Source organism: Drosophila miranda, chromosome 2 (genome assembly GCF_003369915.1).
Source record: "Drosophila miranda strain MSH22 chromosome 2, D.miranda_PacBio2.1, whole genome shotgun sequence".
Taxonomy (NCBI): Eukaryota; Metazoa; Arthropoda; class Insecta; order Diptera; family Drosophilidae; genus Drosophila; species Drosophila miranda.
In genome coordinates, this window is record NC_046675.1 from 23512086 (window position 1) to 23537581 (window position 25496).

Consider the following 25496-nt stretch of genomic DNA (forward strand, 5'->3'; position numbering starts at 1 on the left):
CAAGTTTTAATCTTGCAAGTGTACATATTTATATATGTATCTTTAGTACGGCTTTATGCTAATTTCGGGAGGAGACAAAAAGACGTTGCCTCAGCGAAAGATATTCCGAAACGAGTTAAATAACAAATTGATAAATATTAATAAGGCCAGAAGAGTGTGTGTATCGGCATCTGTTTGTGATTGTGCGATTGGTGCGTGCATTGCATTTACGTATCTGGCAGATACACTACCATTCCGAAATGTCATCCAGGTTACAGTTAAGGCCTTCTTCTGGCGGCTTTTATGCAAGGCACGGAATGTGTCTGCCAGATACAAATTACACTGCAGCTGTTGAGGCGAAAAGCACGTGTGTGCGCTTGCAACTGCGAGATACAATCGCTTGTACATATTTATCTGCTGGATTGCCGCAATCTAATATTTATTAAGTCTCCGTGTGACTGATGCCTTGACATTAGCACCAGAGCCCCGTGAATCAGCTAGAATCAGCTGGCATCAGCTCTGCTCTTCTCCTCTCCTCTCCTCCGATGGGGATGCCACTACGTATCTGTATCTGATGACTCAATTTGGGTCACCAGATAGTGTTGAGATATCTCTGTGTGCTTCTGTATTGTTTGTGTTTTACAAGATGAGAGCGATCTGTGATGCCGCCTGTCGGTTGTAATGTGTAATGGAGAGGGATCGACGATAAACTTGAGGGAAGGCATTAAACTCGCGTGAGGTACCCTCTACTTTTTAGAGAGGGTTATTATAGGGGAGTATTACACCATCTGGATATGTCTTTGTACTTCTGGCATGCCCACAGAAGACCTGGGCAATCGTTACCCTGCTCTTAAGATATAGTTCCCAATACCTATCTACCAAAAATCCCTACGATTGAGTGTTTCTTTGAGTTAATTTTCGTCTGTTCATTGCCTGTTCATCGCCATAGTTTTAATAACAATTATAGCTCTCTTTTCTTGGTATGATTCACCTGCAATTTTAATCAGTTCTCATAGTAAGTCTTTCATTAAAACAGATGAGTAATTGTTACTTTTCCTCCTGATAAGACATGGCTTAAATAATTATAAATTCCTGAATGCATTCCACTTTTTGCTGGAGGGGTTTGGTTTCCACTCCAATAACTTTTAGCCATTCCAAGCGGCACTCTCTCTAGCTCTTCGGCTCTCTGGGTCCCCCAACTGCAACTTCCATTCCGACCGATCGATCCGATCCGCCCAGAAGGCAGTCGTGGCCAGGCATTCATTCACAATTACCAGGTAACCTCAATGTCGCCCCGGCGTGGCGTGGCGTGGCCTGTCTCTGTCTCCTCCGGTTCATGTCACTCTCCTCCTCGGAGCGGCAACCTTGTAACGCTTGAGGTCCATTAAAGGCATTGGGCTATATATTCATATGGATTGTACATACATACATATATATACCGCTTATTGGATAAGTATATGCCGATCACCGATCACCGATCGCCGATTGTCGAATGCCGTTTTCGTGCTCGTGTTCGTAAGGCGACACATAAACCATAATTAAAATTGAAAAACTGTTGGCCCCAAAATCCAACTCGAAGTCGGAGTCGGAGTCCGATTCGGAGTCGCCAAAAACAAAAACCAGAAAACCAAAAAAATACACCAACAAAATATTGCGCACCTGTTTGGAGTTGGAGAGAGAAGGCAGATACTACTCCCCGTCCCGCCATAGCCGTAGCCATAGCCACTGGAGTGGAGTGGAGTGTTGGCCAGTTTTTCATGAAACAATTACGAGTACGAATGCGAATGCGAATGCGAATGCGAGTACGAAAAAGCCAGGCTGAAATGAGCGCCAAGTTGGCCAAGCAGTTGGGAGACGGTTGGGGGCTACGTCTACGGCTACGGCTACTCGGCGGCATATTGCAACGTTTTGGGGCTGCACAGTGGAAGTGGAAAGAAAATCCAATATCTATTTGAATGGAAATCATTGTTTAGGATATTCAAAAGCCTACACGGAAACGATTTTTCTTGAATAAAAGTTGGATCTAATCCTAAAATGTGCTAGAATGTTAGATGCCGAAAGCATGAAAGAATTCCCGATTTAGATCCCATTCCACTTGATAACTGGCCTACGAATGGATTGGCCTCTCCTTGTCACCCCACAATCGCAGCCCCCACAACGCCTCCTCCACTCGCTGGAGCTCTGCTTCCTCCCCATCGTAATCCCCCATCGCATGCTTTTGCCTTCAGATCACTCTGTTGATCGTTTCGATTGCGGCTCGATCGGTCGACTTTTTTTTTTTTGCTTTTTAGCTTTGGCGTAAAATTGCAGAGCGATCTTGTTGTTGTTGCTTGTATGTGCACCATTAAGGCAACAACAGCTACAAACAGCTACAACACATGCAGGCAAGCCAGACCAACAAACATACGTGCCACACATCCACATGCACACGATATGGTGTATACATATGTATGTACATACATATATGTATATCCATCGAGAAACCTGTAGAATTTACAATTACAACAACATCACAGCAACTGGTAAAACAGCGCGTATCTGCGTCAATGCTTTTTACGAGAGTCATACCCTCTCCATAAAGGGGTATAGCCATTCTGTGGAGGAGAAGGCAACGCCATCTTCCTTTGGGAAGAAGGTTCTTTATATAACAACCATATAAATTGATTGTACCCTTCTATAGCTCGAACTTTACGAAGTCTGGAGTCGGTTACTTCTAACCAAATGGCTGATGTTATCAATATTACTATTATTTAGCCAAAGGACCCAGCAGCTATGGCTGCCAAAGTTTTAAACATAAGACTATAGTGGACCTCGATTGTAGGATTGTGTGGTAGATCCCCGTATATTTAGGCCTTTGGTTAGGTCTTTGGTTGTTCTTCTATGTTAATATGTGAATAATCCAACTACTATGTTAATTTTTAAGATAATTAGTGTATTCCCTCATATTCCTGGTCAGATCTGCACAAACAAAGAAATTATCTTTCGGACAAGAGTATTCATAGTTTCGCTTCAAAAGCAAAAGCCATTTAGATCTTGTTTTTGTTTTTTTTTCTGCTAACTTGGCTTACTTGGGGCGCATTTGCAATTGAAGCGTGGCTCAAAGTGAGCGAACACACACACCCAGATACACACAGACACACACACACACACACCCCTCCCTATGCCTCTCCCGCCCGCCCATCTAACCCACTTGATCTGGCCATCTCGCATCCACCAACGTCTCTCTCTCGCTCTCCCTCTCCCTCTCTCTCTCTGTCTCTAAAGGCAAATACGGTTTGGGTTTTGAACGTGTTTTTTATATAACGTTGTTTTTCTTTCCATGTGCATAGTTTTGTTGTTGTGTTTTTATAAACGTGTTGTTGTTGCTTTGGGATTTGTGCATATTTTTGGTGGGAATATTTGGCATTTTGTTTTTCATGAAATTGGAATTTTGTCTTGTGTTTGGGAGTGGAGGGGCGGCAGGAGACACAATAACTAGACGCGAGATAGAGGTCTGGTCTCCGAATCTGAGTAATGCACTCCAGAGGGAGAGCGGGAGCGTGAGTCATTCATTCGTTGTAATATTGGGAAATGTGCCGGAATAGAGGGATACCATTTCAAAGATTTTACCGCTCCAATCTCTCAATAGATAAATCATTTAATTTAGTCTCCCTCTCTCTCCAGACAGATACATCATAATTTTCGTATCTGTATTATCTCATTCAATTTAGTCTCTTTCTCGACATCAGTCGCACCTCCACACCACTTCAGTCCACAATCCACTCTGATCCAATCCACACTCAATGACTCTGATGACTCCATTGGGTCTTGTGCAATTTACTGATTATCTCATAATCATCTTCTCGTGTGCCTCAATTTGTTGTTTAATGATGCTCGTGGAAAATTAACCATGGATTATATAAATAGTAACATAAGATAAAACAAAAGCAAAAGCAAACAAGCCACCAACAACCTGAGCAACAAATTTGATTGTATTAACTTGAGGCTGCATTTCAATTTTGGCATTTACAACATTTTTTGTATTTTTTTGTTATTGCCGTTGCTGTGGTTGTTGATTTATGCCGCTTTTTGGAGTGCCGTGTGCCTGGGCCTGTGCCCCGGCGCATTCAGTGAAAGTTACGTTGAGGTTCAAAACAATGTTTTGCTTAAAGGTTGTGTCAATGAACTGGGCCTCCACCGAATATGGTTGGATGGTCTATTAGTAGTTCAGAGATTAAGGTAATCTTTCAGCCTTTGGGCTTATCTTTATCGGCCATAGTACAAGTACTTTATGGACCAAAGTCAAGATGTTCTATATTTAAACGGTGAGCCACAATAGGCGGCACTAGGAAAATGGGACAACAAACACTATAGTCTAGACTTTTTAGAAATAGAGGTTTTTTTTTTTGTAATAACCTTATCATTTTAATTTTTTGTGGACTTGCGTTGACCAAACTCTGGGGAATTGACCCCCCTCCAAAAATGCTCTGGTTTCTGCAGGAATTGCGTTTATTTATTGGCTATAGCCTTATCATTATGGACTGCCTCACGTGCCCCAAATTTATTTAAAGCACAATAGACTGCAATTGAAATTGGGAGGGGGGGCGGGGGAGTGTGTGTAAATTTATTACCCACCTGACGAGGCTGTTAAGATAAGAAAGGGTCGCGATAAGAAAGGGCCTTAAAAAAGGCCACGCGAAAGAGTTTCGACAATTATTCCGGTCACTTTCGATTCGATCGGAGCGATAAGGCTGTATCTGTATCCACTGTATCACACGCGAAAACAAAGAATAACACGATTACTATATGGAATTCCTTGGGGGCCAAAGCCAAAATCGATGGATTTCCTCTTCGTCGGATTTTATTGTTATCGTATTGCCTTGCTCTTTTATGGGGGGCGCCGTTTTCTTGGGCTGCTTCTTGATGGCTTGGCTGTATTCGTATTAACCGGTTTTTGGGCTTGTGTTTATGCTGTTGCTGTTGCCATCGCTTTTGTTGTATCTTTTACGCAGACGCGAGTCGAGTCGAGTTTGTAGGGAAAAATTTTGGAAAAATTTTGCAATGTTTCAAAAGATTCAAATTTAAACGAAAATCCTAAGCGCACAATTTAACATAACAAAAAACCATTCCCGAACAAAACACACCACACGCAAGCGCAGTAGCAGGAGGATTTGTACAGGCACAGGAATGCAGGCAAACAGGTGTTGGCTTTTCGGATGCGCCTGCCGTTTTGTGGCGCTTGCCTTCGCTTCTTTATACCTTTTTCTGCTTAGTTTTCTTTGGCTTGTAACAGCACTTTGCACGCGGCGTTTATTTCAATTTGATTGAGCGTGTTGTTTGTAATTAAACACCTGTTGCGCGTCGAGAAAAAGACAACGCGCCGCGACACAACCTTTTCGTTTGAAAATTTCGATTGTTTTGTTTGTTTACTCCATGCTAGCGATGTTAAATATATTCGATATATCTATCGATATATTTTTTGGTCTGGTGAATATATTAGTGTGGTTATTTTTGCAGAATATATCATCAAAGGAACTACTTTTCTGAGTGTTTGGCGAAAATTATTATCTATTTTCTGTTGTTTCACGACACAAATAAACCAAACCAAATAAACCAAATAAACAAATAAACGATAAGCGGTAGGCACTTGACCGCATGGTATAACAATATTAGGTATGCCGCAATGCAGCCGCACTTGATCAATGTAGGACCAGGGTGACCATTTTCGGTATATTTCTGCACATTTTGACGTCTAAATTGAGGTGAATTTATGGTATATCGGTATAGTATTATTTTTCGCTTGACTGAAAACGATTAACCCATTGTAGACCAAGTGGGTATTTTAACACCCCACCGACAATAATGAAAATCGAATCATTTTAGCGCAGTTTAGGTGAAAGATAACGTAATTTTGTAAGTTCAGAGGAAAGATAGCATAGATTTTCAAGTAGAATTTACAATTTGTAATATTTTCAGCCATTTGCCTCAAGTCGTTGAATTGTTTAAATAGAGGGGGCTTAGGTGGGCTAAGTTAGTTTTAAAAGAAGTCGTCATATTTCTATTTTTGTTTTTCGTTTTAGTTTCGCAACTTTTGTAAATATGTCGGACCTCTCGTACTTGGACACACTATCCGAAAAGGAGCTGCTGGCCAAATGCTTGGAACATGGCCTGCCCGGCATCCCGGTGACTGATAGCACTCGCAATGTCATCATTCGTCGTTTGCGCGCAACCATCTTGGGCTTGCCTTTGAACAAAGGCAAAACTGCTGCTTCAGCTAAAAAGAAGACGGCTCCTAGGCGTGAAACCATACACGGCAGCAAGGTGACGCCCGCAGCTGAAAACGTGGGACGCACAGCAGGTAAAAGTCCAAGTCGCAGTGGCAACAGCAGCTTCAGCAGCAACAACAACAACAACCAGAGCGCTCATTCTGGTCGTCGCACGATTGCCTATGGCCTGGACAACATATCCGTCTCGGGGCGCTCAGTAGAGACCACAACTACCGTCTCGGATGTAGGCTCCCAGTCGGAGGACGATGATTTCCATGTGGTGGATTCGCCAGTCCGGTACTCGAATTTGCCGCAAATGCCACCCAATCGCAAGGATGTCTCGTTGAGCAAGTCTGGAGTGCTGACCACATCCTACACACGCGAGGTGGAGCAGCCGCTTGATGAACGGCAGGAGCAGGACATACCCAAAAGCCACAACTATGAGCGTGCGCCTCTAAACACATTTCCCAGCTATGTGCCGCGCCTCGAGCAACCCTACAGACGCCCCATGTACCTGGATCTGAATGCTCTCTCTAAAACACAGAACGTACAGACACAACTGAACTCGATCAGCTATCAGGAGGATGCTGGCCCACGGAACACATTCAGCGGCTCGGCCAAGCCTTTTGGCGAAGTGGCTGCAACTCAACCACGTCAGCTCCAGAGCGGGTCAACTACTGGCTTTAGACAGCCACTCCAACCGAGAACCTCCAAGAACACACTCTATCCGACACTGAACCAGTTCTACGATCAACCGGACAACAACGCTCATCCCATGGAAACCGACAGCGAATCGGAGGCGGAGGAGGAGCCTCAGCTACGAGGCAGTCATCTGTCGCGAGCACGCTCATCGCCACTAGCACGCCCAACACTGTCAGCCAAGCAGAAGCCAGGACAGGTGTCGCCCATGACACACTTCCGTGAGCTATACCGCTCTCTGGACCGTCAGTATCATCTCAAGCTTTATTTCCTCCTGTGTGTGTCTGTGATGGTGGTTACTATGCTGTATGTGGTCCTGACACCCGCTGTTTGAGGTGTATCTTGAACGTTTCAGACTAATATAATAATTATTACAAAAAGACTTACATTCAAATATTAAAAAATAAACGGGTTTCGTTCAAAGACGAATAAATAATTGTGTGCATTTTGTTTCCTTAAGAAACTCCAGACCAGACTACAGACACAGGATACGGATACGGGCTAGAGTTCAATCGCCAAGTCTTTTATTTCTTGTTTTGCTTATGATTTCCGCTTTATACATAATTAGAAAAATGTACTACATTATAATTATTTGTATTAAATAAACTAATTAAATGTAAAGGTTCAGTGTTTTGCATTTTGTTGTGTGTGTTTCTGCTTTCAGTTTTAAGAGTTTTATCGGAACAAGGGGATAGGGATCTTTATTCTACTATTTACACGCTATTCAAGAGTGGAAAACAAGTTTTGTGTAAAATCGTAAGGATCTGGGACAGGGATCTGCTTGAGGGCGGGGGCCGGCGATGCAAGGACATCACAAAGAAACGAATCACTCTTAACAAATGACACAAATGGCTGGCTGCTAAGTGGCGCTGGCGCTGGCTGACTAATTGAAGTGGAACTTGAACTGGAAGGGCGATCCGTGCTGGAAGTGGGCAAACGGATGCTGGCCACCACCGCGCTGGTTCGCCTCAGGGTCCAGGGGATCCTCGCCTTCGTCAAACTGGCGCCGCTTCTCGGGATCTGTAAGTACCTCCTTGGCCGCTGCGATATCAATGAACTTCTTTTCGGCCACCTTCTTCTCCTCGTCCCTGAAGTTGTCCGGATGCCATTTCTGGGCCGCCTTGCGGTACGCCTTGACAATCTCTTGCTTGTTGGCCGTGCGCTTTACGCCCAGTATCTTATAGTAGTCCCTGCGCTCGGCCTGCTTCTGCAGCTTCTTGGCCTTCTGTATACCCTCCTTGGCCCGCTGGCTGTTCTCGTCCAGCTCGAGGGCTGCCTGGAACGAGTGTATGGCATCATCATACATTTCGGTGCCGATCAGAGCCTCGGCACGATCACAGTACACTTGGGCGTCCTTCATGATATCCAGCGCTTCCTTGCACTGTGTCAGCGCCTTGCCAAACTCCTCGTCGCCAGTGTAGCAATTGCAGAGAATCTTGTGCGCCTCGTAGCGTATCATGGTCTCCTCGGGCTCGTGCTTGAGCACCGCCTCGCCAGCGGCTATGCAGTCGGAGAACTGTTTCTCCTCCTTGGCCTCCTCGGCATTCGTCAGCTGCTTCTCCACCTTTCGCAGCTTCTTGTAGAAGGGGAAACACAGCTTGTGCTCTGGATCGAATTTCAGGCACTCGCGTATCTCCTTCAAGGCATTGGGGGCATGTCCAATCGTGTACAGCAGCTTGGCAATGTTGTAGTGCCCCTCCGTGCTGTCCTGGGTCAGGCGGTTCACCTGCCTGAGGTCGGAAATGGCTGCGATAGCATCGTTTACCTTGATGTAGAGATCGGAGCGTGTCTGCCGGAACGGCACCGACCAAGGCGACAGCTCCAAAAGCTGTGTGATCAAATTAATGGCATTGTGATAGTCGCCATGGGAAACATGATGCTGCACATTATGCCACTGCTCGTTGGCCGGCTCCAGTCGCGAGTACTGTTCAATGACCAGAGCATTGTTTGGTTCCTCCCGGAGCACCACACTAAAGTCCGTCAGCGCCTGCTCGTATTCGCCGCTCTTCATGTGCACTAGACCGCGTTGGGCACGTGCCGCCGTGAAGTCGGGCTTCAACTCGAGGACGCGACTGAAGTCCTGAATGGCAAAGCGTGTCTTGCCCAGGGCCAGATAGACTGTGCCCCGCTTGAACAGCGTCAGATAATTGTTGGCATCGCCCTCTGCAAAGATTCTCCAAAATGAATAACATTCGACACAAAAGAAATCGTAAGCGATTCACCCACCGACAGCCGCATGGTAGTGCGTCAGTGCATCCGACAGATGTCCGCGGGCCAAGAACTCTTTGCCCAACTCCAGATGGTTGTCGATATCGGCCTGGTTGGGCACTGCCTCGGCGCCTGCATAAAACAATGGCGTGGATCACACCCGTTGTTGACAAAACAAACACACAAATGATACGCACCTTCCAGGAAGAGCTCCAAGAGCAGCAGCACCACACAGGCGGCAAGCCTCTTCTCACCACTGCCTAGCATAAGTAGATCGCTTAAAGGCAAGGCCATAGCTACGTGTACCTTGTCTCTCTCTCAGGTGGGTGCGGATGATGTGGGCGTGATTTGAAGTTGCTGTCCGAAACGACACGCACGTCAGATGTGTCTAGCGTGGCAGATGTTGTGGCTAATCTATACCGTTGCACCTGCCCTCCCCTTTCTGACGATTGCCGCGTTGTTGTTGTGCGGCCTTTATAGATTTTGTGTCCGTTTTTGGTCAAATTTTGGAACCGCACGACGCTTTTTCGTGCTCTTTGCTCGCTGTGTATATTCTGTTATTTAATCGTTATGCAAATTGCTTTTTGCCTCCATTGGTCATCGTCGCCGCATTATTTTCTGACTAGCCACCGATTTTCTGATGAACTTTCCGCCTATTATTTTCTCCTATATTAAAACCTAAACACTGACGTGTAGTGAGCGGTAGTATGAAGTTAACCCATTTAACCCAGCATTAAAAACCCTATATTTAAACTTTAGTTAAGCTACGAAAACTACTACTGTTTCTAAATTATATTCTTCCTTTTATTTTTTCATTAAAAAAATGCAAAATATATTGCACTTATCTTCAAGTTACATGATTTTCTTAAAGTGTATTTCCATACCGACTGGTAGACAATGGGTTAATCGATCTATTTTGTTCTTGACCGGAAATTATATTTTTTCTCAGTTTAGTTACTGGCTAGCACGAACAGGAATTCTTCTATATTTCTTTCAGGAAAGAAACCCCAAATGTATTCTTTTTTTTGGCAAATCCATAGGGCTTGCTCCGCCATCCTGGCTTGCTTTTTGCTGGTCTCGCGGAACTATCCTGGCCACGTAGTGCGGGTCCCTCGGGAGAGAAGAGATCATTAATTAACTTATTTACTCCCATTATTTATTTTGTTAGACGTCTTCATTTATATGTAATTGTTAATCCCCCAATTTAAGTCCGTCCATATCTATTTATATATATTCTTCCTTATATGTAACTTATTTATATTTACTATATTAATTATTCCTATTTATTTATATCGAACTGATTCGATTAAGGGGGTATGAATAGGCGGGCATAAGTTAGTAATGATACCATGTAAAAGTATGAAGTTAACGTACAAATAATAAGGTAGACAAAAAGTTGCTAATTGTTTCGAATGGGGGGTGGAAAAGGAGCCACAACAACGAGAGGGTAAGAAGACTGCACATGGCAGGTAGATCCAGAGCGTTATAATTCGGATCTCAGGTAGGGTGGGTACGTCGGAGGTAAAGACATCGACACCTCGACCTGCTCCACGTCTGTGTTGAAGGGAGGGAAGTTCCTGTGATATTGTTGCAGTTTTTTTTTGTCGGTTTCTTTTGTAGTTTGAATTTGTCCGAGGTGTCCAATTAGTTGGTATAGTGTGCGACCTGAGCGCTTGGGAAGTACCCAGCCCTGGGATGACTCGCTAGACGGCCTTGTCCCAAAGAAAACAAAGGTTCGTAACAGTTTAAACAATCAAAATTTTCACTTAAGCAGTTTTCTTACACGGCAACTACACCAATGATACATGACAACTACATATCAATGTAATTATGAATTACTTATCAAAGAACAAAAAGAAAGCCCAAGAAATATTGTTTTTCGGGCATCACCCAGATTTCAAAGTCAAAATTTTGGAGAAAAAATACCACCAAAAATTATACATTTTGATCTTTAAAGCCCTATATCTTAATTTTTCCAGATGGTAAGCTGAAGCTACACAGTTTTTGGGCCTGATCTACATATATGTACATAGGTGCATTTATCAGCTTATCAGAAATGCAAAGTTCATGAATAATTCATTAAAAGTTCTTAAAGGCCCAGAACTATCAGACAAAATCGGTTTGGTTCGAAGCGTAAAGCAAATATTAGATAATTTACTATTAAAATTTTTACAAATTACAATTGATAAGCTTCCGTTTTTGGTTTCTCTTTGTTTGGCATAATATATGTATGTTCATGAAACAAATGTTCTAGGTTTGATTCATAAAATATGCAATAGTGGTGCAATTTTAACGAGAATTTTATATTCATATGGGAAATATCTTTGGTTACTCCTCATCACTCCTTCATTGCTCTGAGATCTGGATAGAGGGCTCCGGCGTTAATATAATGAGATTCCGGTTTACGCAAATCGCGTTTATAATCGCTAACAACGGCCTCGCCGGTCCGCTTGGCGAGTTTCTTGGCTATGCCCTTGGGGGAAATATAATTCACGTTCTGGCTGATGACAAAAGCATTGCCCACCGTATCGAAGGTTCCGCAGGCCAAATTCCCAGCCGATGGTCCATATCTGCAAGGGAAAATGATCTGTGAAAATGATTCTAGTGAGCATAAACGCTTGATCTCACTTGTGCTCTATAATCTTGACCGAGTTCTCGCTCAGGCTGTTGCCCAGGATCTTGGCCGATGTTTCAAGTCCATCGAAGACAGTGCTGAAGCCCTCGACAGCTCCCGCTGCTATTGTGAGGGCCCCGTCCATGGTGCTGTTCGCTTCGGTGGTGTCGTAGCCAAAACCCTTCTGCAGCAGCTTCGAGCCCTGCTCCTGGATGTGCGGCGCCAGGTAGCGACCAACGGCCATCGAGGCGGTGCCCACCTTTCCGGCTAACCAACCAGTCATTCCAACCGCCGCGTGGGTTACCTTCTGAGCCACCTCCACTGCGGCAGAAAGTCAATGAAATCCTGGAAAGATTACTTCTGCTGAAGACTCACCTGACGACTGTACGGAGGACGGCACCTGAGTGGGGGCCTCCGTCGAGGCTGGCGACATCTTGGAGATGAGGTACGGCGTAGTTCGCATCATCAGACCACCTGTCTTCTCCGCTCCCTTGACCAGATTGCGAGCTATGAAATCGGCCGCGCACACAATGTGCTTGGACACCTGCTCCGAGCTGGTGCCCGGACCGGAGCCAGCACGTTGGGTGCTCGGCGATTTCAGCTGCTCTACAGTGCCCGCCAGCACAGCCTCGAGGAGGTCAAGGAAAAACTGCTGCAGATCCTGCATCTGCTCCTCCTCCGACTCCCCGGCCGTTGAGCTCAGCGGACGCTGTGGCTTCACTAGCATGATGCCGAAGGCGTTTCCCGGCTCCTGGCACTCCATATCGGGGAAAATGAAGGCTCCGTATTCCGTGCGATAACAATTGGTGATCAAGGGCACCAGCGGGTACAGCCAGATCATACCAGTAGCCGTGGGAGTCTCTTGCTCCGTCATAGAGCACTGGATAAAGGTGCTTCCGCTGAGATATTTCCACTTGCCGGCCACGGTGCACATCACCAGGGACATGGTGGTGCTTCCTGTAATGGTGGTTACCACACCGCTGGATTCGATGCGATAGAGCTTGATCTGAGCCTGGAAGAGCTCGTCCAGCTGAGCATTAGCCTCTTGGTTGGCCAAGAGCTCTCGCAAACCGACAGCCATCTCCCTGTAAGTTCTGGGAGTGCCGCTGGCATTGGCTATGTCGTAAAAGGTCGATGGATTTTCGGCCAGCAAGGGTCGCTGACGGCTGGTACTCTGTCCATCTGCTTCGGTGCGCTCCCTCTCCTTTGCCTCCTCTGCACTGTCATCGATGGGGAGGCTCTTGGCTTTCAACACCTTAACGCGATAGCTAACCTCCGTCTTGGCGCTCTTTAACTTCTGTATCAGGGAGCAAGCGTCATTCCATTGCGTCTGCACAGCATCAATCTCATCGGGCAGGCCCACCGGTATGGCAAAGGTTTCTTCAATCATTTCCAGGGCTCGCTCATACGCACCAATAGTTTGCTGCGTGTCCTCCTGCTCCTCGCGGTCTAGGGCCAGCTCCACTTGCGTCATAGCGGCCTTGTAGGCCGCTTGGATTTGACCATACGCCTCGAGGAACTCGGTTTCCGTGGATGCCATTACGAAATTTAGTAGCTGATGAAATAAAAATAAAAAAGTACTTCAATTTTGCATAATTTTAATTTATAGAAAATCAAACTTGTTGGTAGATATCCATCTTTGCTGTTCAGCTACGAAAAACCCACTGAAAAATTTACACTTTTCGCGCAGTTTCCGTTTCATTGCTGACAAAATGCGTCAGACATCTTCGGTGTTTCTTCTACCGTTTGTGCGCTCTTTTTCTTCTCCGATGTATGAGGTTTATATTGTATGTCGAGGCACATTCGTTTTCTGCTCCGACTCGATGACATCTCCGCCACGATATAGAGGCATCCTCTAGTTCCTCCACGATTCGAAGGTTATATTTCTACGGCCCTTCTTCGATTTAGGATCATCTTCGGGGTGGCATCGCCTGCGGTTCGTGAGTTTTTCAAGGGGCAGCTGTTGCCTCTCCTCAAAATTGAATATTGGCCAACGAAATTTCTTTCGCTTTGCTGCATACACAATCGGATTTATCACGCCCACTTGTTGCACTCACCCTCTTTTCTTGTCTTCAAGCTTAACTGACTCTGCCAGAACTTTCCCTTTCATTGAGATTCAATCGGATTCGGATGTACTTTGATCAGTAAATCATCGATCTAGAAATAATGTGGCGACACGTCGTGGTCTCTAAGATTTCGTCATGGATTTTACATATTTCGCAATTAACACTCACCAGCCATTTTCCGGGGTTTGGCCTTACCTGTTTAATAGATAGCTTCTTGTTGCCGTTTTTTATGTGAGAATCAAACTTAAATTAATAATTATCATTGCTAAATTCGTTCAAAAAGTGTTCGAGTTGGTTGTGGAATGTTTGCTTTTTGCGTTTCTGTTTTGCTTAGTCTGTTTTTTCTTGTGCTTCTTATCCAGCTGTTTCTTAGGGAGGCTTAGCTACGTTCAGTCAGTAACAATAAAATACGTACATATCTAGAGATGCGTAACTTTGAGCTTATTAAAGACTATATATCCTTTTTATAAATTTGTATATCATTAATGCAGAAACTAGTCAGTATCTATTTTAAACGATATTTTTCAATTAGTGGTCTTCTTACAGAGACCAAGAACTGGTACTGGGATCAGGATTTATTTACAAACACCTAATCGAATGCATGAATAGACAAAAAAAATGCAATCTAAGACAAGGTCTTTACTAATTACATTTGAAAGCAGGTTGGAAAACAGTATCTTTATATAATATTCATGAAATAGGGTATACAAACGCCCATACCCTGGTTGACAACAAAGAGTCTGCAAATGCCAGCAACATTGACGTCACAACCTGTGACTATTGAACATTTTTGTTGAAATCGTGTTTTTGTCAAAATAAAAGATTTTCTAGTACTTAAAAGTAGTTAATCTTGATCAAAATTGATTCAGCAATCATATAAAATTATCTGGGCAAAAATAAGAGATCTATATAGCTGGGAATATTCGACGGAAGAAAGAATAACCAAGAATTAGTCGTCATAACTGGTTCACAACAATGAGTCCCATTCCATGCACACATACCCTGGGGGAAATGGATGTTATAGAATTGTGAATGTTTGTCATCCCAGGCAAAAAAAAATTTATTTTCAATAGATTTTAATATTATTAAATATTATTTCAACGATATTTTAAAGCTTATTGTCTTCTTGCAGAGACCAAGAATAGGTACCAGGATCGAGATATATATACAAACCACTCATCATATACATAAATATGTTTAAAAAATGTCAATTTGAGAAAAGGTCTTTATTAGTTACGTTTTATCTTCATATCAATATGTATACTTTCATATAAAATTAACAAAATAGGGTATACAAAGACCTATACTACGGCTTACATCCACAAATCTCAGAGACCATTAACGCTAGAGTAACCAAATTTGGTATCCGTACTCCTGTTAGATCTCACTATAAAACATATATCTCAGAATTTCGCCCCACCCCCTTTCGCCCCCACAAAGAACGAAAATCTGTTGCATCCACAATAGTGCAGATTCGAGAAAACTAAAAACGCACAATCATAGAGAATGACCATATCTATCCGGTTGCTGAATCTGGATTAGATCGGATCATTTTTATAGCCAAAAGGAACACATCAATTTGCAGTGGCTACGCAACGCCTGACGTCACGCTCAGACTGATTTTCTGTCTCTCTTGCACGCACTCTTTGTCGCGTCGCTTAATATTATCTCACAACTCACAACGTTCCCCCTCGTTTGTAATGTTTTTGAAAAAATTAATAAATAGCTTTAAAAACGTGTCCTGGAAACCACAAACTTTCTTGCTTTATTAACAATGAATCAATCTATGCACAAACAATTATTTCATATAAATCGGTAAGTTGGTTAAAAAGCGGCACTGTAAGTATACAATAAATATATAACACAAAACCCACCCTTTTCTGCTACCTTGCAAAAGCAGAGAGAGAGAGACAGAGAGACACCAGCTGCGGCTGCGCTGTCGGCTGACGTATTTTTGTTGTACTCAGAAGCAAGCGCATACAAAATCTCACACATGCAGCGACAGCCGATATATCTCTCTCGCTCTTGCAAGGCAGACTTGCGGCGACGCGACTGCGCTACTTCGAAGTCATTTTCGCAAATGGCGGCGCTGCCAATTGCTATAAAAAGGCGAGCACAGTCGAAGCCGCGCGACTTTATTTTTTTTTTTTAACTGTAAACATCTACTCTTCTAAACCTAGTGCGCAGGGAGTCAGCACCGTGCGCACCATGGCACCCCAGAACCTCCGCAACCACACTTCTCGGAGCGTAATTGAACCTCCGCAACCACACTTCTCGGAGCGTAATTGAACCTCCGCAACCACACTTCTTGGAGCGTTATTAAACCTCCGCAACCAAACTTCTTGGAGCGTAATCGAACTTCCGCAACCACACTTCTTGGAGCGTTATTGAACCTCCGCAACAAATCTTCTTCTCGGGGGGCATGGCTTTTGATTATATTAGTCGGTTCAAATTGTTTAAAACTAAATTATTTTAAAGCTAATTTAAACTTCAATTAAATAAACCCTCGGCGTGGATTATGCACGCACGAGTGCTGTCGGCCACCCCGACGGAGGGCAGGCCGTGCTCCTTGGCCGTGCGTTTTTGTTTGAAAGTGTCTCCAGTTTCGAGAGCTCCGACATTTCCGCACAAAAACAAAACGGAAAACAGAAACAACAATTTGGAGCTCAAAACCGAAAACCTTTTCGATTCAGTCCAAATGATGCTCCCAATCACGTCTCGCCTGGAGTATTGTCATCCGAATATAGTATATTCGCTTACATTTTCGAATGTCACGGCATGGCTGCTGGTCGGGCCGTCGACCTTCACCTGGGCGGCGTCCTCATCGATGGGCCGCTTAAAAATTGTCTCGAGACGGGAATCGGTGTTTGGCGTCTTGTTGGGCTGCTGGAGCCTGACATTTGCAATTTTTTAAAGAATGATTGAATATTTTTAAAGATCGGGCAGGAGTTGCAGGGCGCCCGCCGACAGCTCCCCTAGCGATGGTGGCAACTGCCCGCTGAATTTTGTTGAGGCCATTCTCCCGAGAATCTCCTCGGCCTCCACGGCCTTCTCCAATATATATATATATATACATATTATATATAAACGCATTTCCTTACATTTCCCTACGTCTTACCTGTTAGAACATATTGGCGGGGCATCCGTCGCTTATGATGGCCATCAATCGCGGGTCATATCCACGTTGCCGAATGTTTAAGAACAGATTTAAAATCGTATAAAACATAAATATTTATTTAGACTGTTTCGGAAGACACCACTCTTCCTCATAAGCGATCTTTTCTTTTTCAATAATGAAAAAGATGGTAAATCGGACAGCCTACATTTCTGTTAGTGTTGGGTAAACATTGCTCATTTTGGGGAACATATTCACTTGTTCTTTTTTAGTAAATGAGTCAACTCACTCATATTGCTCACTTGTTCACCTAGATTGCTCAGTTGCTCATTGCTCACTAGCTCACTTAGATTGCTCAGTTGCTCACTGTTCACGCACAGATCACTAAGCACCACAGTTTTTTACACAAATAAAATACGTTACATTTAATCAAACATATAAAACTAAAAAAAAAAAATGCAATTATTCCAAATTTCACTATACTTTCGAAGTATCGAATATACTTCGAATTAGCGACATACTGAATTTTCAAAAGAATAAACAGTTTTGCCGGTAATACAAAAAGTATGAAGTAAAAGCAAATATGAGCAACAAGTATCGAAGTATCGAATATACTTCGAATTAGCGACATACTGAATTTTCAAAAGAATAAACAGTTTTGCCGGTAATACAAAAAGTATGAAGTAAATGCAAATATGAGCAACAACTGCCAGAACGAAATATGCCCTTTGAGGAGCAAAATTGCGCAAAAAGTGAGTAGAGAACAAGTGAGCAAAAATGAACAAGTGAACAACAAAGAACAAGTGAGCAAAAAAGAACAAGTGAACAAAAAAGAACAGCTTGGAAGGAACATGTTCAGTTGCTCACTTAAGTGAACAACTCTTTTTTGTTCACTCACTCATGAGCAACACAACACTAATTTCTGTAGCCTTATATTCTTATAAATATTATTACAAATTAATGGGCGATGAGTGCTTTTCAGCATGTAAATATTTTCTATTCACAAAAGCCATTTTTTTTTATTCCCTTTATTTTTTTCGTATAAGGGCTATTCTTTTCAGAATATACATAGCTGCCCTTCATGCATCCATTTCTTTCCATCAGGAACTACTATTCTTTGACAGATAGTACATTCAATGTTCAGAACAATTCCTAATGTGTTTCTTACAACAGCGAATTCCGCAATTTTACCAATTGGGCGATTCAAACTTTTCGTTTGATATACAATTAGTCCATGTTGTTTAATGTAATTTTGGTTACCGTCATCCTCCAAATTTACCTTTTCAGGTATTTCTAGAGGCCGGTGCTGAACCAACTGGGCTGCTGTTGGGCTATCATATTGCCACCCAATTTCGCGCTTTAAACTATTAAAATATTCTTCCAGGGAATCTTGGTTGAAACCCCTGGTATTTACTTGTTTTATATCTAAAAGATCTTTGTAATATGATTGATTCTTTTGCAAGTTTCAATCAGCCTTTTCAGGCAACTGGCTTGGGAATCTGATTCGGGGGGCCGAATTTAATCTTTCCCAAATAACTTACGAATTCATCCAAGCGATTGGAGAACGTTTTATTGGCATGGCAGTATGTATTGTTCAATACATCGAAACCATCGTTCATACTTTTTGAAAACATGGATGTAGCAATGGTTGCATCCTTGTCTTCAAAAGTACCACGATCAGCAAACATTTTAATGCCTGTGCTGACCAACTTAAAATATGTTGACCACCAAATTGGTTTTCATGTAATCAAATCCTTTCGGATTGATGTGCTTTTCTGTAAGCTTAGGTGCCAAACGTAAAGAATTTAATGAATCGACTTCATAAAACTTTTCGATAACTTTCCATGTCACTTTTCCGACTGGTGTAATTAGGTCGTGTTTCAAAAAGTTATTTCTAACACTCTTGAATAGATGTACGTAATCGCACACGAACTGAGGTACTTGCGGATTGATCAATCTTTCACGTCCTGAGCAATGGCTTGGGCGTATTTTGGATTTACATTTTTGTTAACAAAAGTGGCTTGGGAGGAGTATTGTTCCTTATCGGAAATTCCGTCTGCCAGGTCTACGTAACCAATTGCTCGGTCAACATTGGCAAGATAACATATTTCTGGTTGGATGATCATTTCATCAAAAATTAGTGCACAATTTCTGTGACTCTCATCCATTTTTTGTATAAGTTTCTTCAACTTTTCAATATGTTCGCCTTGAAAGCCAGGCTCAAATACTTGGAGCGGCAGCGAAACACTACATTGTTTTTCTTCATGAGCCCTGTTCGGGCTCGTTGATTTAAGTTGAGAAATTTCTTTCTCTAGATCGTTTATTTGTACATAATTTTCATTTTGGACAGTGAATGCGTGCAATTTTGCATGCAAATTTTTAATTTCCGTTTTTTGGGAAATATTTTTCCCATTTAGGGCTTTGAATTTTTTTCCAGAGATTCAAAGCCGGATTCATCTTTTCAATATTATCTATTGTTTTTCCTATAACTTCGATGATTTCGTTCCGATTTCAATTTTAATTTTTTGTAATTTTAGAGAAAAACATTAACTTTCAATTTTGTTAATAAATTTAAAAAAATGTCTAGTCTCTTATTTTTGATCGAATTTTTTGCTTAACACCGCTCATTAAGTTCTGCACACACTCTTTGGTAATCCTACGGGTCGCACGCATCCAGTTTTTTTTCATATCTTCCATGTTTTCGGAGAGACTACCATTCTTCTTTAAATTTCTTTTAACTAATGCCCAATATCGCTCAATTGGCCGGAGCTCTGGGCAATTTGGTGGGTACTCCTCTTTTGACACGAAATTGATGCCTTTTGAGTCAAGTAGCGCTAAAGTTGGGCCGCTTAAAAATTGTCTCGAGACGGGAATCGGTGTTTGGCGTCTTGTTGGGCTGCTGGAGCCTGACATTTGCAATTTTTTACAGAATGATTGAATATTTTTAAGATCGGGCAGGAGTTGCAGGGCGCCCGCCGACAGCTCCCCTAGCGATGGTGGCAACTGCCCGCTGAATTTTGTTGAGGCCATTCTCCCGAGAATCTCCACGGCCTTCTCCAATATATATGTATATATATACATATTATATATAAACGCATTTCCTTACATTTCCCTACGTCTTACCTGTTAGAACATATTGGCGGGGATCCGTCGCTTATGATGGCCATCAATCGCGGGTCATATCCACGTTGCCGAATGTTTAAGAAAAGATTTAAAATCGTATAAAACATAAATATTTATTTAGACTGTTTCGGAAGACACCACTCTTCCTCATAAGCGATCTTTTCTTTTTCAATAATGAAAAAGATGGTAAATCGGACAGCCTACATTTCTGTAGCCTTATATTCTTATAAATATTATTACAAATTAATGGGCGATGAGTGCTGTTCAGCATGTAAATATTTTCTATTCACAAAAGCCATTTTTTTTTATTCCCTTTATTTTTTCGTATAAGGGCTATTCTTTTCAGAATATACATAGCTGCCCTTCATGCATCCATTTCTTTCCATCAGGAACTACTATTCTTTGACAGATAGTACATTCAATGTTCAGAACAATTCCTAATGTGTTTCTTACAACAGCGAATTCCGCAATTTTACCAATTGGGCGATTCAAACTTTTCGTTTGATATACAATTAGTCCATGTTGTTTAATGTAATTTTGGTTACCGTCATCCTCCAAATTTACCTTTTCAGGTATTTCTAGAGGCGGGTGCTGAACCAACTGGGCTGCTGTTGGGCTATCATATTGCCACCCAATTTCGCGCTTTAAACTATTAAAATATTCTTCCAGGGAATCTTGGTTGAAACCCCTGGTATTTACTTGTTTTATATCTAAAAGATCTTTTGTAATATGATTGATTCTTTTGCAAGTTTCAATCAGCCTTTTCAGGCAACTGGCTTGGGAATCTGATTCGGGGGGCCGAATTTAATCTTTCCCAAATAACTTACGAATTCATCCAAGCGATTGGAGAACGTTTTATTGGCATGGCAGTATGTATTGTTCAATACATCGAAACCATCGTTCATACTTTTTGAAAACATGGATGTAGCAATGGTTGCATCCTTGTCTTCAAAAGTACCACGATCAGCAAACATTTTAATGCCTGTGCTGACCAACTTAAAATATGTTGACCACCAAATTGGTTTTCATGTAATCAAATCCTTTCGGATTGATGTGCTTTTCTGTAAGCTTAGGTGCCAAACGTAAAGAATTTAATGAATCGACTTCATAAAACTTTTCGATAACTTTCCATGTCACTTTTCCGACTGGTGTAATTAGGTCGTGTTTCAAAAAGTTATTTCTAACACTCTTGAATAGATGTACGTAATCGCACACGAACTGAGGTACTTGCGGATTGATCAATCTTTCACGTCCTGAGCAATGGCTTGGGCGTATTTTGGATTTACATTTTTGTTAACAAAAGTGGCTTGGGAGGAGTATTGTTCCTTATCGGAAATTCCGTCTGCCAGGTCTACGTAACCAATTGCTCGGTCAACATTGGCAAGATAACATATTTCTGGTTGGATGATCATTTCATCAAAAATTAGTGCACAATTTCTGTGACTCTCATCCATTTTTTGTACAAGTTTCTTCAACTTTTCAATATGTTCGCCTTGAAAGCCAGGCTCAAATACTTGGAGCGGCAGCGAAACACTACATTGTTTTTCTTCATGAGCCCTGTTCGGGCTCGTTGATTTAAGTTGAGAAATTTCTTTCTCTAGATCGTTTATTTGTACATAATTTTCATTTTGGACAGTGAATGCGTGCAATTTTGCATGCAAATTTTTAATTTCCGTTTTTTGGGAAATATTTTTCCCATTTAGGGCTTTGAATTTTTTTCCAGAGATTCAAAGCCGGATTCATCTTTTCAATATTATCTATTGTTTTTCCTATAACTTCGATGATTTCGTTCCGATTTCAATTTTAATTTTTTGTAATTTTAGAGAAAAACATTAACTTTCAATTTTGTTAATAAATTTAAAAAAATGTCTAGTCTCTTATTTTTGATCGAATTTTTTGCTTAACACCGCTCATTAAGTTCTGCACACACTCTTTGGTAATCCTACGGGTCGCACGCATCCAGTTTTTTTTCATATCTTCCATGTTTTCGGAGAGACTACCATTCTTCTTTAAATTTCTTTTAACTAATGCCCAATATCGCTCAATTGGCCGGAGCTCTGGGCAATTTGGTGGGTACTCCTCTTTTGACACGAAATTGATGCCTTTTGAGTCAAGTAGCGCTAAAGTTGGGCCGCTTAAAAATTGTCTCGAGACGGGAATCGGTGTTTGGCGTCTTGTTGGGCTGCTGGAGCCTGACATTTGCAATTTTTTACAGAATGATTGAATATTTTTAAGATCGGGCAGGAGTTGCAGGGCGCCCGCCGACAGCTCCCCTAGCGATGGTGGCAACTGCCCGCTGAATTTTGTTGAGGCCATTCTCCCGAGAATCTCCACGGCCTTCTCCAATATATATGTATATATATACATATTATATATAAACGCATTTCCTTACATTTCCCTACGTCTTACCTGTTAGAACATATTGGCGGGGATCCGTCGCTTATGATGGCCATCAATCGCGGGTCATATCCACGTTGCCGAATGTTTAAGAAAAGATTTAAAATCGTATAAAACATAAATATTTATTTAGACTGTTTCGGAAGACACCACTCTTCCTCATAAGCGATCTTTTCTTTTTCAATAATGAAAAAGATGGTAAATCGGACAGCCTACATTTCTGTAGCCTTATATTCTTATAAATATTATTACAAATTAATGGGCGATGAGTGCTGTTCAGCATGTAAATATTTTCTATTCACAAAAGCCATTTTTTTTTATTCCCTTTATTTTTTTCGTATAAGGGCTATTCTTTTCAGAATATACATAGCTGCCCTTCATGCATCCATTTCTTTCCATCAGGAACTACTATTCTTTGACAGATAGTACATTCAATGTTCAGAACAATTCCTAATGTGTTTCTTACAACAGCGAATTCCGCAATTTTACCAATTGGGCGATTCAAACTTTTCGTTTGATATACAATTAGTCCATGTTGTTTAATGTAATTTTGGTTACCGTCATCCTCCAAATTTACCTTTTCAGGTATTTCTAGAGGCCGGTGCTGAACCAACTGGGCTGCTGTTGGGCTATCATATTGCCACCCAATTTCGCGCTTTAAACTATTAAAATATTCTTCCAGGGAATCTTGGTTGAAACCCCTGGTATTTACTTGTTTTATATCTAAAAGATCTTTTGTAATATGATTGATTCTTTTGCAAGTTTCAATCAGCCTTTTCAGGCAACTGGCTTGGGAATCTGATTCGGGGGCCGAATTTAATCTTTCCCAAATAACTTACGAATTCATCCAAGCGATTGGAGAACGTTTTATTGGCATGGCAGTATGTATTGTTCAATACATCGAAACCATCGTTCATACTTTTTGAAAACATGGATGTAGCAATGGTTGCATCCTTGTCTTCAAAAGTACCACGATCAGCAAACATTTTAATGCCTGTGCTGACCAACTTAAAATATGTTGACCACCAAATTGGTTTTCATGTAATCAAATCCTTTCGGATTGATGTGCTTTTCTGTAAGCTTAGGTGCCAAACGTAAAGAATTTAATGAATCGACTTCATAAAACTTTTCGATAACTTTCCATGTCACTTTTCCGACTGGTGTAATTAGGTCGTGTTTCAAAAAGTTATTTCTAACACTCTTGAATAGATGTACGTAATCGCACACGAACTGAGGTACTTGCGGATTGATCAATCTTTCACGTCCTGAGCAATGGCTTGGGCGTATTTTGGATTTACATTTTTGTTAACAAAAGTGGCTTGGGAGGAGTATTGTTCCTTATCGGAAATTCCGTCTGCCAGGTCTACGTAACCAATTGCTCGGTCAACATTGGCAAGATAACATATTTCTGGTTGGATGATCATTTCATCAAAAATTAGTGCACAATTTCTGTGACTCTCATCCATTTTTTGTACAAGTTTCTTCAACTTTTCAATATGTTCGCCTTGAAAGCCAGGCTCAAATACTTGGAGCGGCAGCGAAACACTACATTGTTTTTCTTCATGAGCCCTGTTCGGGCTCGTTGATTTAAGTTGAGAAATTTCTTTCTCTAGATCGTTTATTTGTACATAATTTTCATTTTGGACAGTGAATGCGTGCAATTTTGCATGCAAATTTTTAATTTCCGTTTTTTGGGAAATATTTTTCCCATTTAGGGCTTTGAATTTTTTTCCAGAGATTCAAAGCCGGATTCATCTTTTCAATATTATCTATTGTTTTTCCTATAACTTCGATGATTTCGTTCCGATTTCAATTTTAATTTTTTGTAATTTTAGAGAAAAACATTAACTTTCAATTTTGTTAATAAATTTAAAAAAATGTCTAGTCTCTTATTTTTGATCGAATTTTTTGCTTAACACCGCTCATTAAGTTCTGCACACACTCTTTGGTAATCCTACGGGTCGCACGCATCCAGTTTTTTTTCATATCTTCCATGTTTTCGGAGAGACTACCATTCTTCTTTAAATTTCTTTTAACTAATGCCCAATATCGCTCAATTGGCCGGAGCTCTGGGCAATTTGGTGGGTACTCCTCTTTTGACACGAAATTGATGCCTTTTGAGTCAAGTAGCGCTAAAGTTGAGCGGGCATAGTGCGCGGACGCCAGATCTGGCCAAAATATTCTTGACACATTGTGTTTTTCATAAAAAGGTATAAGACGCTTTTTCAAACACTCCTTCATGTACACATCGGCGTTGATAGTCCCTTTTGTGAAAAAGCACTGGTTCTTAGGCCGCAGGTGCAAATGGCCTGCCATATTAGCACTTTCTCCCCAAGTTTATCGACTTGAATTGTTGACACCGACTCGTCAACAGTTCCACCTTTAACTTTTGTATAAAACTGAGGGCCGGGTAAAGTTTTCGAGTCCAATTTGACATAAGTTTCGTCGTCCATAATAACGCATTGAGCTGCATCATTGAGCAAGCGATCATAAAGCTTTCGCACTCTCGTTTTGCCGACTTCTACTTGTCGCAGACTTTTTTTTCGGAACTTTTTGTTTTTTGTATGTCTTTAAATTATGGCGTTGCTTTATTCTTTGAACCATACTCATACTTGTTCGCCTGGGATCCGCGCGTAACAGCCTTCTGCTGGTGTCACACGGGCCACTTGACGGTGCAGTAACTGCATCGCCTCTTGAAAGATGCAGTCATTGCATGTCAACGTCCACAATAATATAATACCATAAAATATATTCATATTCTGCTTACAAATTCTGCTCCCGGGATCTATTGCTGAAACATCACACCCACATGTTTCGGCTGCTACTGTTGTTACGCCTGGTGCTGGTGGGCGCAATTAAAATAGATGTAATATGACATGATCCGCATTACAACACAATTTTACTTCAACGCAGAGTGAGAAGATTTGGTTATGTTCAATTAGTTTTGCGGTTCGACAAGAAAACAACGATTTTAAGGGGAGGCATCAGCCTATGGCCAGTTTGCGCCGAATGCAGCGCTTCCGGGCCACCATTGGACTGCGCATTCCATC

General features: G+C 41.8%; 4 protein-coding genes across 6 annotated transcripts in view; 1 reads left to right on the plus strand and 3 right to left on the minus strand.

The window, feature by feature from the left end:
* The window catches only part of LOC108154122, a 40861-nt gene extending 35482 nt beyond the window's left edge, over positions 1–5379 (minus strand). For both annotated transcript variants that reach the window (XM_017284253.2, XM_033389849.1), the window contains exon 1: positions 4594–5379. The gene's annotated coding sequence lies outside the window, so the exon portion shown is untranslated. The remainder of the gene's footprint in view (positions 1–4593) is intronic.
* A 624-nt stretch (positions 5380–6003) lies between these two features.
* LOC108154132 (LEM domain-containing protein Bocksbeutel) lies at positions 6004–7544 on the plus strand. Its single transcript, XM_017284266.2, has one exon. It carries the CDS (start codon positions 6058–6060, stop codon positions 7255–7257), a length of 1200 nt encoding a protein of 399 aa, XP_017139755.1. The 5' UTR covers positions 6004–6057; the 3' UTR covers positions 7258–7544.
* On the minus strand, positions 7426–9826 carry LOC108154129 (dnaJ homolog subfamily C member 3). Its single transcript, XM_017284263.2, has 3 exons — positions 9329–9826; positions 9150–9263; positions 7426–9086 (listed from the first exon to the last, which is right to left on the minus strand). Exons 1-3 carry the CDS (start codon positions 9423–9425, stop codon positions 7807–7809), a joined length of 1491 nt encoding a protein of 496 aa, XP_017139752.1. The 5' UTR covers positions 9426–9826; the 3' UTR covers positions 7426–7806.
* Positions 9827–11251: 1425 nt separating this feature from the next.
* Positions 11252–14155, minus strand: LOC108154128 (protein spartin). Of its 2 annotated transcripts, none has more exons than XM_017284262.2 (5): positions 14007–14155; positions 13803–13902; positions 12121–13300; positions 11760–12066; positions 11252–11701 (listed from the first exon to the last, which is right to left on the minus strand). In XM_017284262.2, the coding sequence occupies exons 3-5, from the start codon at positions 13283–13285 to the stop codon at positions 11470–11472; spliced, it is 1704 nt and encodes a 567-aa protein (XP_017139751.1). In that variant the 5' UTR covers positions 13286–13300; positions 13803–13902; positions 14007–14155; the 3' UTR covers positions 11252–11469. The 2 variants fall into 2 exon arrangements, with proteins under 2 accessions (XP_017139751.1, XP_017139750.1); XM_017284261.2 differs by having other exon boundaries at positions 13980–14155.
* Between the last annotated feature and the right edge of the window lie 11341 nt (positions 14156–25496).

Bases quoted from the DNA above. Each gene is read 5' to 3' on its own strand.
- LOC108154132 (XM_017284266.2), top strand. From the start codon at position 6,058: ATGTCGGACCTCTCGTACTTGGACACACTATCCGAAAAGGAGCTGCTG.
- LOC108154128 (XM_017284262.2), bottom strand. From the start codon at position 13,285: ATGGCATCCACGGAAACCGAGTTCCTCGAGGCGTATGGTCAAATCCAA. The intron at 12,067-12,120 runs GTGAGTCTTCAG...TTTCTGCCGCAG, and splicing joins GTCCTCCGTACAGTCGTCAG to TGGAGGTGGCTCAGAAGGTA. The intron at 11,702-11,759 runs GTGAGATCAAGC...TTTCCCTTGCAG, and splicing joins GTCAAGATTATAGAGCACAA to ATATGGACCATCGGCTGGGA.
- LOC108154129 (XM_017284263.2), bottom strand. From the start codon at position 9,425: ATGGCCTTGCCTTTAAGCGATCTACTTATGCTAGGCAGTGGTGAGAAG. The intron at 9,264-9,328 runs GTGCGTATCATT...TGTTTTATGCAG, and splicing joins CTTGGAGCTCTTCCTGGAAG to GCGCCGAGGCAGTGCCCAAC. The intron at 9,087-9,149 runs GTGGGTGAATCG...GAATCTTTGCAG, and splicing joins GCACTACCATGCGGCTGTCG to AGGGCGATGCCAACAATTAT.